The 11,605-nt window shown below is 43.9% G+C and overlaps 1 protein-coding gene across 1 annotated transcript in view; it reads right to left on the bottom strand.

Annotated features, from left to right (window-relative positions):
• Positions 1-667: 667 nt before the first annotated feature.
• The window catches only part of LOC144106701 (glycine receptor subunit alpha-2-like), a 77,272-nt gene continuing 66,334 nt past the window's right edge, over positions 668-11,605 (bottom strand). Inside the window, exons 7-9 of the mRNA XM_077639542.1 lie at positions 9,016-9,150; positions 7,104-7,456; positions 668-5,735 (exon numbers count right to left, since the gene is read on the bottom strand). Coding sequence (XP_077495668.1) covers positions 5,589-5,735; positions 7,104-7,456; positions 9,016-9,150 — 635 coding nt within the window. The 3' untranslated portion in view covers positions 668-5,588. The remainder of the gene's footprint in view (positions 5,736-7,103; positions 7,457-9,015; positions 9,151-11,605) is intronic.

Raw genomic sequence — 11,605 nt, 5'->3', positions numbered from 1 at the left:
CCCAGGATATTGCTTCGTTCCAGAGGACACCAGATAAATGAGGTTTTCAATTCAGCACAGCGCAGTACGCAGGTACAACACGTTTGTTTCTTGTTTAACTTTCAATTTTGTTTTAATGCCGAGCCTAAATAGACGGATGGCGTTAACAAAAGGCGGGTTTGTTGTGCTTTATTCTTCGGTCGCGCAAAAGCAAAACCCAGTTAGGAACATTTATGCGAATACTATTATGCCTGTTTGTGTGCACTTCCTTCGCATACAGCGAAGCGGTTTTGAACACCCGCGCAAAAAACAGGGTTATGTCCGAGTATAGAATGTATTATGCAGGCAGTCTCGATGCTCAAGTGCGACGGCACAAGCTGCCCTCGAACGCCGGGCTCGTGAGGCGGCGGGATCTTGCGCCATCCAGGACCAGGGACGCGGACCAAGATGTCGACATTCACAAACAGCGCCGGCTCATCCTCCCGATTTCATTAATAAAGGTCTGCTCTCTTCCTCTCTCTCTCTCTCTCTCTCGATGTCTAAGACGAGACAGAGAAGAAGGTGATTATGATGAAGATGAAGAATGTGATGAAGATGATGAAGAGGGAGAAAAAAATGAAGAACATGAAGATGAAGATGAAGAAGAAGCAGAAGAAGAAACATACTCGCAAGAAGCAGAAGACAGACGGAGGTTGAAATATCCTGCGCAGATGACATTTTATTTGTGCATCACAACCAGCAAAAATGTGTTGCAGCGTCGCCCCAAACACCGCTCATATTACATATCTGTACAGAATTTATAAACACGTACTAGACCCGTGCTCTATTGTTCAACCAACAATGCCAGTTAATATAATTACTTTGGTTAATAAAGAGGAACGAGCTAAATCTTGTGTGATTTGAAAGCCATCGATTTAACAGATAACTGAAGCGGCTCTAGCTAAACTGGCAAGTGGCGGCATGTGCAATCTAAGAGTAGTCTGGAGTAAGATGTACGATTAGTAATAAAATACCTGGGCTATTTTGTGTATAAAAGAATGAGAGCAAATAATATTATTGTGCGAGTTACGTCCGTCACTGACATTGCACGTGGATGGGTTGTGCGCTAAGCTGGTAATTGCAAACCACCCTGATGATATAAACACTCAAGCCCCACAGCTCACTTCGGCTTTTCAGCCGCCATCGTTCTGTTTCTGTTTCCACAGGAAGGCTTTTTTTCTTTGAGTAACAGTTGCAAGTCTTTAATACTTTTATCGAGTTTAATGGAGCGGCGAAATGAAACCAGCAAGGCTTAATCTTCAGGGGGAGCGCAATAAATTTCCTCCACATTCCTGAATCTATTTAAATGAGCTGCTATCGGTAGGCAATATGCGGTGTTTGAAAAAAAAGCAGTTTTTTCTTCTGAGTGTTTTGTCTCACTAGAAATTGGTTGGATAAGTTCTACTGACAAATGTGAGGGCAGAACGCGTCGAAGTTTCTTGAAACCTGATGGAATCCAAAGCGCCGAGCCGAACTACAAATGCGTGCAAGCAAGGCGCCTACAAAGCGTCACTCGTTTTTGTGCAGAAGCACTACTGGCCGCACTTTGCCGATCTGTAGCATACGTATATACGTCACTGAAGTCTCTTGCACCTTCGCGCGCGCCCGCGGAGGAGAGGAGGAAAACGCAGCTGCGAGAAGGACGAGCCAATTGGAGGCGCGCGACATACGTGACATCACAGGCGGCGCAGCCAGTCAGAGAGCGCTCGTTTCAGGTGTGCTTCGAAGCAACTTCCTTTCTTCGTTGGACGCGCCATCACATCTCCTCGTTGAATCCTTTGTCTCGGTGCCTTATGGCAGGAACTGGACAGGAACATCAGCTATGCCGCATGCCTACTGCCGTAGACTGTTATTGCGTCAACATCCGTGGACTCGAGGCAACCACAGGTGTCCAATGACACACCGCAAGTCAGCGTATTTAATCTACATGGCTTCGATGCTTGCCCAAACTGCAGTGAGGGCACGCGGGAGTCCAGCTTCCGTCGACTATTATTCGCCCTGTCGCTATCATTCTTCACTGCAACTGAGACGCGATCGTAACGTAAAAGCGCTAGACCTTACCCTGGAAATATATTCGTTTTCACCCGGTTCTTACTTAATCCACTAGTTCTACATGCTCAAATCAACGCTGATAATATCACAATGTGCCTATACTATTGTTCGACAACGTAAGTTGTTGGGCGAGTTGGTGACGGTAATGTATGGCTAAAGCGCGACGAACGGGACATGGAAGAATGAAACTCTTAGGGACACAACACAGCACTGTGTTGTGTGCCTGGGTCTTTCCTTTTTCTATGTCCCTTTCTTAGCGCTGTGCTCAGGGGGCCTTATTATCGCTTGTCCGAAATGGCCAAGTTTGTGGAAGAAACGTTTTCCACTTGGCGAGCAGAAGTGAAGTAGTACCTTTATGCTTGATATGTTCTCAGTGCTGTGCTGGACATTATTTTTTTAGGGGGGGGGGGGGGGGCACTCAGTTTGTACCGATATTTAATATCCCGGGAAAGTCTGTACTGTCCTAGGGAAAGAAAAGTGCCTGCTAGTTTAGAGTATTGATAAAAACTGATCAAACATTTGCTACTCCCGCTTGCCCTGAACTATAGAGAAACCTACGCTCAACGGCTTACCAAGCCGGTAACGGAACAAAGCTCCGCCTTTGTTTCTCTTTCACCATTGTCTCTAAATCACCTAGACAGGCCATCCTATCTATGTCAACAATATCACAATATTATTAGAAAAAATGGCTTGCAAATATACGCCTATCAATAAAAAGCTCGTAATCTGTATATGTACAGCCCGGGAAAAGTTAAATAAAATTTCTGAAGAGCTAGATTTCCCAGGAGATGGGCGTTCATCTCAACTTTCCCGTCCATCAAGCTGTCGAAATGCTCCTCATTTTTTAGTAAGATTCGTATCTCACAGCTTACCAAGAGTGCAAACCCTTGTTGTTCGCAATTAGGACACACAGGATCGCGCAGAACATTTCCCGCCGCAGAATGAGAGAGAAGCTTGATCTCGTAACAGTGTAAAAATGCAGCGGTGATTTGGACAATTTGCGTTTCACATGAATGAATTATCTGCGTAGTTTCCTATAAAGTATTAGGTATGCAATTTGTCGAGACCAGTAAATGCAGCTTCTATCGCGGTTGCTCGTATTCCGAAAACTTCTTCGGTTCGTAGTTTTCAGCATTAAAGCACGCGAAAACATTTAGAAATAGGTGAAGTTTACGCCTCCCGACATTATAAAAAGCTTCCGTCCTGGTACATTTTAGGTAGTGGAAATTTTCATATTCGCCCACTGGGTATTAATTTATTTAACACAAACCTACCAGCCACTCTTCCTTTTGTCGATGCGGAGGTCGCTCTATAATATGTGACGCTAATGACAGTCTATCAACACAGTATAAGTGCAATTTCACTCCATGCACAGCGTCAGAGAAGGGCACTGAAGTCTGTTTCTTCGTGTGAAAGCCCTATGTTCAGCGGCCGCACAACGCATTAGCACTGACGGCTATTGAATATCTAAATAATGAGTGCATCCACTGTAAACACACTTTCCTGGCTTGTTGCTGGAGCTTTCTTGAAAGTATACTTCCTTAAAGAGAACTTGAGTACTGGAGAAAATCCTCTCCTTCGTTTATAAAGTCCCATTTGGCTCGGAAGATAATTCAAAATTAGGCCTAAAAAATAGTGGTAATGATGCGAGCAAACTCACTTAAAGGCGCTACAAGTATTCCTCTGACAAAAAACTCACTATGTACACATGATCATCTTGCAAGGTAAGAATAGTTTAACGACGTTTTCATTGGTGTGCACAGTCGGGGACTAAAAGTCTGTGGACCATGTGTTCCTTAAACGAAGCCGATAGCTCTGTTATTAGCCTCCGGCTGGAGACCACACTTGTGTTGGTGAAAGTCAAAGATTTGTTCTTTCATAACCACTAATGTTTAAAAGTTGTACTGAACAACCGAAGCAATCGATAGTGCCTTGTACTCCGACCAGCAATAGAAACCAGGTTTACGAACGACGACAAAACAAACAAACAAGAAAGTGATTTTTTTATAGAATTAAAGTGTGGTCTAGATACGAGACGAAAATACGATATTTTTGCGATTACCGCACACGGAACCGTCCCCTCGGGGTACCGGTATAGCACTTCGGGCTCCTTATTATCGATTGCTTGAAGCATGTCACGTTTATTTACGAAGCCAAATAGCACCTAGTAATGCCCTCTTATATGGCAACCTACATTCACATGTGCTGGACTGCTCAGTCCGGCAATTCATTTGCGTGCTTGTTTAACTAACGCCAAGCGATCGCTAACGCTGACTTTTGACACCAGACTCTATGAATATGTTATGAGGGGTCAGTGTTAGTGATTGCGTTTAGTAGACGTTAAAGGCTCTTTCCGTTTTCGTAGAGAGTAATCGCTTAGTCTGGTTCTAGAAGGCAACCAGCCCGGTAAATAACGGTAAGTTGAACAACGAAGCACCGCTTACTCTTTTCTTTGCGCTGGGACAGGAACATAATCTTGCCTTTCTTTCAGTTGAACTGAAGAAACTATTCCTGGCTTAATCCTATGGAAAAATGCGCAATATGTTGGTGGCATTACGCTCATCATTCGTTAATAAGGACGCTGATTTTATCGCGTGCTCTTCCGCATCTATTGAAGGAATGCCATATTGCTCCGCTGAGCTCGTTATCTTTCACACAGACATTGGGAGGCAGTACTGCTGTTGTCTGCCTCTGCTTCCTATTTCTTTTAAATATGCTTTGTTTTAGCTGTCTCATTGCTTTTGTTTGTTTTTCTTTCCTACTTTTTATTTTGTCGCTTTATTTATGCTTCATAATGAGATTCCCACTAGCCAAACCATGTCAGTCATTTTTGCGTTTCACTCTTCGAATACTCCATTGTGCTTGAGCAGCGTAAATTTTGAGCGTAATTACTCTCCTTACCAAGCTACTGTTCGCTTTTCCTGACCACTCAAACTTACGTGGCATTCTTTTTCACTGCAGATGCTTAAGCCATATATATAGCCTGGCGGATCGCTATCCCAGTCTGTCCTAGCTACGCATCCGACTCCTCATGGAAAATTTAATTACTTTCGTGGGCCTTAGCGAGCTAAGGTTACAACTTGAGAATATGAATGACTGTGAAACTATAAACCCGTGGTTCCAGTGACAATGTATTTCCAAGGAAAAAAAATGAAAGAAAGAGGTAAGAAACACATTGTCTAACCTTGCGTGCGGAGAACGCCATTTTGCTCTCGACGAGACTACAAACCGTTTTATTGCAAGACTAAAATAAAGTTCTCACTTTTACGCAACATAGCTCTGAAAGACGGAATATGTTCGTTTCAGCATGCTTGTTTGGGTAAGCCTCGTTGCCCAGAAATATTGAAGCAGAGCACAAATTCTGGTCCAGACATCATGCAGAGTCCAGGTCGCATTTCCACTCATCGCGTGCCCCAGATGGAGTTCTGGTAAATTGAGTTCCGTGAGTTCCTTCCGCGTGCAAGAGGCAGCGGCGTGCGATGTTGCGTCCGTGCCACACCATTCCGTCTCCTTGTCGGTCACGCGCAGAGGACGTAGAAGATCCAGTAGAAGGCGTTCAGTAGCACAAAGCTTGTGGGAAATACGACACGGGACACCTTGTCGATTAGAAGCGCCCGCAGTCGCCCATGGTCTCTCGCGTTAGGCTGGGACGGACTTTCGGGTTCCTGGGCAACAGTGACAAATTGTGAGTGCTTTCTTCTCATGATCACAAAAATGATTATAAGATTAATAACAGCGCAAGAAGGCAACAAGGTTACCATACCGTATTCGAACGTCTTGTACCCGCCACCTAAATTACTGGACTCAGTTTGCAAAAATCCACCAGTATTACCGGTCGCTAGATCTTGTTTCCGCATTTTTTAAAAATCCACTTGTTATAATTTTACCAATAACAAGTTTATCTTCCGAGGTCAATAAGCAGAAGAAAATAATACCCTACGAAAACCTCATTGCGGAAAAATTAAGAGCTCGTAACAGTGAAGCACTTGTGTGCTTATGATGGCGAATCATCTGAAAACAAGAGAACTGCAAGCCGCAAGAAAAACAGAAATTTTGGACACGAGAAATATTCCATTCCTTTCTTCGGCCTCCAAACTACGAAACGCACCCAGGAGGTGTTGCCCAAAATATGTCTAAAATTGTGTATTTCGCAAGCGGGAAATAGACTTAACAAAATACTTTCAGTAAATGAACTATTAGGTATAATGCACTATCTCTCAATATCATATTTCATAACAGAGCATTTTGGGTGCTTATGCCAGGTGTTCCTGCAAACACATTCACAATTCTTTGAAAACGGACTTTTTGAGTTAGAGCGCTTTTTCTGCAAAACTTTGTCTAGGGCATCAATGAACTGGCTAGATTGCTACATGACTTGACCACTTTTTGTCAGCCATAATTTTCTTGACTATATTACTACAAACTGTCGTAGACAATTTTATACACAACAGAACAACATGTGAGGATCTGCCCACACATTTACAGTAATTGAGGGTAGCACTGCTGCACTTTCAGCTCCATCAGTGTTTATTGTACCACGGGTGCGTAGGCATTCTCGTAAGCTGAAAAATAATTTTTGAAAGTGCACAAGGAGTAAACGCGGTCTTTTATTGAGTACGATTGGAACATTGAGGAATTGAGGCATTTACCCATGATTGTGGCATTTACCTATTGGTGGCTTCTTCAATAATTAATTTATCGCTACATTCTTGCTTTGATCGAGGAAGGCTTAGCGTTCGATCTCGACGGCTCCTGCGGGGTGGCACTATGCTATTCCGCAATTTTCCCGAATCAGGGCAGTAGATTATCAAAGACGAGTTTTGTAAGAAGCTTCGCAGCGGCATAATCAAAGAGCTATGTGTCTTACTACGTTCTCTCTTTCGGCTTTTCGGCTACCCGCAAGCGATGGCAAAATTTCGGTTCCAATGCACAGACCTACGCTAATCTCCGCACACGCTGCGGAGGTGACAGCAGGATTTCTGCGCACGCTTCGAGGGGGCATTCTACATTCTACACGAGACACTCATACTCACCAGCTGTGCTCGCACTACGTCGAGCTGCTTGTAGCCGTCTTCGATGATGATGTTCACCACAGCGTACTCCATCAGCGAGGCGAACACGAACACGGTGCAGGAGGACATGAAGATGTCGATGGCCTTGATGTAGGACACGGGAGGCAGGTCTGCCTGGCTCTTCGCGTGTTGCGTGCACAGAGTGAGAAGACTGGTCACGCCCAAGGTCACCCTGGCCGGTACAGCTTCCGGCTTGATCCAGAAGGAGATCCAGGACATGATAACAATCAGGCAGGTGGGGATGTACGTATGGAACATGTAGTAGCCCAGTCGCCGCTTCAGCTTGAACGTGAGCTGGAGGCAGGTGAAGTTACCTGCGTTGGAAGTAGTGGAATGTAATTAAAAAATGTATGGTGTACACTTTGTGTCGTAAGCATGGCCGATAAATGGACGCTTGCGCGAGAAAGGAGCCTCTGAAAGGATCATAGTGTTTTTAGCACAATACTTTAAACTTATATAATGGAATATCGTTGGTTTGTTTGTGGAGATATACACTTTCAGAATTTGGGCTATCTAAGGATCAACGGGTATTCTTTGATCTCTCTTTGAAATAATAATAACAATTGGTTTTGGGGGAAAGGAAATGGTGCAGTATCTGTCTCATATATCGGCGGACACCCGAACCGCGCCGTAAGGGAAGGGATAAAGGATGGAGTGAAAGAAGATTTAAAACGTAGAACAGAGATAATTGGGTTTAACTCATTTCACCAAATAAAAGGCGCTACGAGCGGCCTTCACTGATGAACGCCTAGAAAAGTAACGCTTGTGTCAAAATCTTTAGTTGGTAAGGTGATAATTCGCACCACTTCGCGGAGATAACATTACAACAATAGCGCTCGTGCGCGTGCAGCTGTGGGCATCCAATCACCGGTGGTTCCGTGGCCCCACCGTTCGACAGCGACTGTGCCTAGGTTGCGAATAGAAAAAACGTTGTAAGCCAATTACAAAATATCATGCTGCCTAAACGCGAGGATACAGAAGTTATTCACTGTTGTCATCTCTTAGTTTTGATTTTGGGTGGGACGCAAAGTAAACACGTAACAAGAACAGTAAGAAAAATTTTGCAGGAAAAGTCTCTTGGGCGCACATACGTCCTTTTTAATTACACAATCATGGAGAGCCCAGTCCTGACCCTCTTTTTACAAAAAATAAAGCGAGATGGCCAGCGGTAGCAAAACACAAAATCATAAACCCTTCATTCCCGACGAGGCATGAACTGCAATTCTCAAATTAATATAGTCACCTAAATTGAAAACGTGGCATGCAGCAGACGTTTCCAAGGTGTAAAAAAAAATGTTCAAGCAGGACAACAATAAAATTTCGAGAACCGTGCATGCGTTTGGTCGAACTTGCTAGCGCATAAGGTAGATAATACGGGTAGATCTAAAAATAAAAGTGTTTCACAAATGAAATGCGAGTGAAATTCACCTCGCGAATAGGTTCGTTATTGGTGTACACAAAATAAAAGCACAGGAAAAATCAGCACGCGTCCACAAAGCACGTCAGACAAAACAACACTGGGACAGTACAGCACGCGGAAAATACAGCATGACAAAAAAAGAGGTCAGGGGAAAAGACAACACGGCGACAAAACATCGCATCGCTAAAGGAGAGGTGCACTTTAGTAGTCACAACCGCGCACTGCAGAGCGCAGCACTTTCAGCAGCGGCGATGTTAGGTTAGGCAATCTCAAATTAGGTTAAGTTAGGTTAGGTTGTTAGGGACAGTACTTACGAAGAGACCTTTCTGTGTGTCATCTAGAATCTTTTCTTTAAATTGCCTTGAGTTTAGGCACGAAAAAGCTTGCCCATCTCAGAGAAAACACGTACAAGCCCTCGCAGAATTTATTATTGTTTTTTAGTGCAAGTTTCACCTGTTGAGTACGATTCGGTGCAGTCCTGCGGATCGGTTTGCTCCAGGTCTAGTTGAGGCAGCTCGAAGTCCGTGTGCACTACGGGAGGATCCCGGTCATTCCACTCGAAGACCAGGTCGTCGGTTGTGTGGGACACTGAAATATGAGCGCCTGATGTCTTACATGACTTCTTTTTTGGACAAACGACCTGACAAGTGATAGGCACCCCGGGATGCGTTCTTAAACAGAAAAACAAGGCGTTCAAATGAAAGACTAAGTGGAAATTGTAACACTGCGTGTCATGTACAGTATTACGTGCGAAAATGTGTCGCTGCAGTAAACTAGCTAAAAGGTTGCTTTGCAGAATTGCATTGTTAGCATCATAACAGTCCTGTAGAGCAAAACAGATTTTCTTTTTTTTTGGGGGGGGGGGGGGAGGGGGGGACAGACTATGACCAAATTTGTCCTTTCATTACTTCTTGATGAAATGCCCGGCAGCCCTGCAAATAGGTACATAAAATTTTCGGCCGTATCTATGGGCCCTGTGCAGGCCATAACGACAATTGTTATCACAACTACAGCGCCTCTTGTAGAATTGCACAGTCACCTTTCATGGCGCCTAAAAGTGTCGGTCGTGACAACAAATCAATGTCTCGTATTTTTGGACCAATCTTATTGTCAGTTTTATATTGCAATATCGCTTTGATATATTTCTACTGCCCTCGCCCGCCACCTATATCTAAACCACTTAATTTTTTAGCTGTATATGTGAGCAGTCGAAACTTTATTGTACTTTAAAGGAAAGTCGAGCTATCCACTAACTTTCGTTTGATTATTTGGCAGTGTTGCTCGAAAGTATTTTGGAGGTGGATACCTGTTTTACGATATCTCGTCGGAAAATTGAAACTGAAGCTGGAACGCGGGAGAGCTGTCGAGGTTTTCACAGCTCCATTTCTTTCCCCAGTTTCCTGACTTGGTGAGACAGCAGTTATGCTTGGTTAGGCTTTGGATTCAGCATAATATTTGTGCTGATGCTTAGCCACAGCCAGTTTCAAACACTCAAGGAAAGGTACAAAACCTTCTGGCGAATGACTACAACGCAAAGAAGGAATGTGTGAAAATGGGAGTTTCTTGTTTGCTTGCGATCGGTTTGTTCTGCTCCTTTGTGATTAGCTTACAGGTTTTACATCGCAATGTATTTGTTGCTGAGTTCGTTGTTGTTGTAGTTCCTGGTGGAGCATTGAAATAGAAACTGACACATTCCAGGCTGCAATAACACAAAGCACGCTTGGATGATTAAACTCCTCTCACGCCTTGTCTAATGAACATTGGCAATTTATTTGTACATGTGATGGCACACGTCACTGGTTCAGGCACGTGTAAACACAATAAACCACTATATCTTCGTTTATAGAATCGGGGAACAAATTTCAAACGTCAAAGCGGGCTCGGCAATATTTTGGCCGCACCTATATATATCTCTGAGGACTAGAGAGAGGTTCTTTCCGGAATGCCTAAGTAGCATTTCGCTATAAAGAAGTTGAATTGAAGAGGCGTAATTAATAACCTATATTGTGAATTCTATTCTTTTCGATATATCAGTAACCAAATATGAGAAATGAATATTATGTATTTCTTCAAGGAGAAAACATTTTCACGCTTCCTTTCATTTTCACCGCCGCTCGCGATGCTCCCTGCCGCCAATCGCGTTAAGGCACTGCGCAAATCGATTTCCTGCCCCTGCCTTTTGTCGTGCCACTTTCTGTCAAGCCATCTTGGTGTTGTGTTCATTGCTGTCCCGCCTCCGCAAGGATGGCAAACATAAAAATGATCACCGTTGTGAATATACGTTGCAAAACGCAACCTTGCGGTACTCTTGTTCCTCAAAGGCCGGGTTGTTGAAAGCAAAACAGTTCTCTCAGTTCCATGTTAATCATCCTTTCTCTATTGCGGAGTCTATTCTTGCACTTCTATCGCTTCCGCGGCAATGAATGCTACCTGCCGTGATTTCGCGGTTTCATCTGCCATGAAGTGCATGCAGAGTTCCGGTAGCCTATCCTTAGTTTTCGGCCGAAACGCTTCGATCGCGCGGGGTATCGTGGTAGCCACGGACATCATTTATTCGTACAAAGAAGCGATTCTCATAAGGAAAATAAAAATCAACTTTAATAACAATAATAATGGGTTTTTGGAGAAAGGAAATGGCGCAGTATCTGTCTCATATATCGTTGGACAATTGAACCATGCCGTAAGGGAAGGGATAAAGGAGAGAGTGAAAGAAGAAAGGAAGAAAGATGCGCCGTAGTGGAGGGCTCCGGAATAATTTCGACCACCTGGGGATCTTTAACGTGCACTGACATCGCACAGCACACGGGCGCCTTAGCGTTTTTCCTCCATAAAAACGCAGCCGCCGCTGCGTTTCACTTTCACTCCCTCTTTCTCTCCCTTTTCTTTCACTCCCTCCTTTATCCCTTCCCTTTCGGCGCGGCGCAGGTGTCCAACGATATATGAGATAGATACTGCGCCATTTCCTTTCCCCAAAAATCAATTATTATTATTATCACTGTTACGATTCGAAATCTTCTTATCTCTTAAAATAAGTCAGTAAACA

The sequence above is a fragment of the Amblyomma americanum genome, chromosome 10 (genome assembly GCF_052857255.1).
Source record: "Amblyomma americanum isolate KBUSLIRL-KWMA chromosome 10, ASM5285725v1, whole genome shotgun sequence".
NCBI classification, from domain to species: Eukaryota; Metazoa; Arthropoda; class Arachnida; order Ixodida; family Ixodidae; genus Amblyomma; species Amblyomma americanum.
The sequence above is the reverse complement of the archived record's forward strand: the minus strand, read 5'-3'. Positions and strand labels throughout refer to the sequence as shown.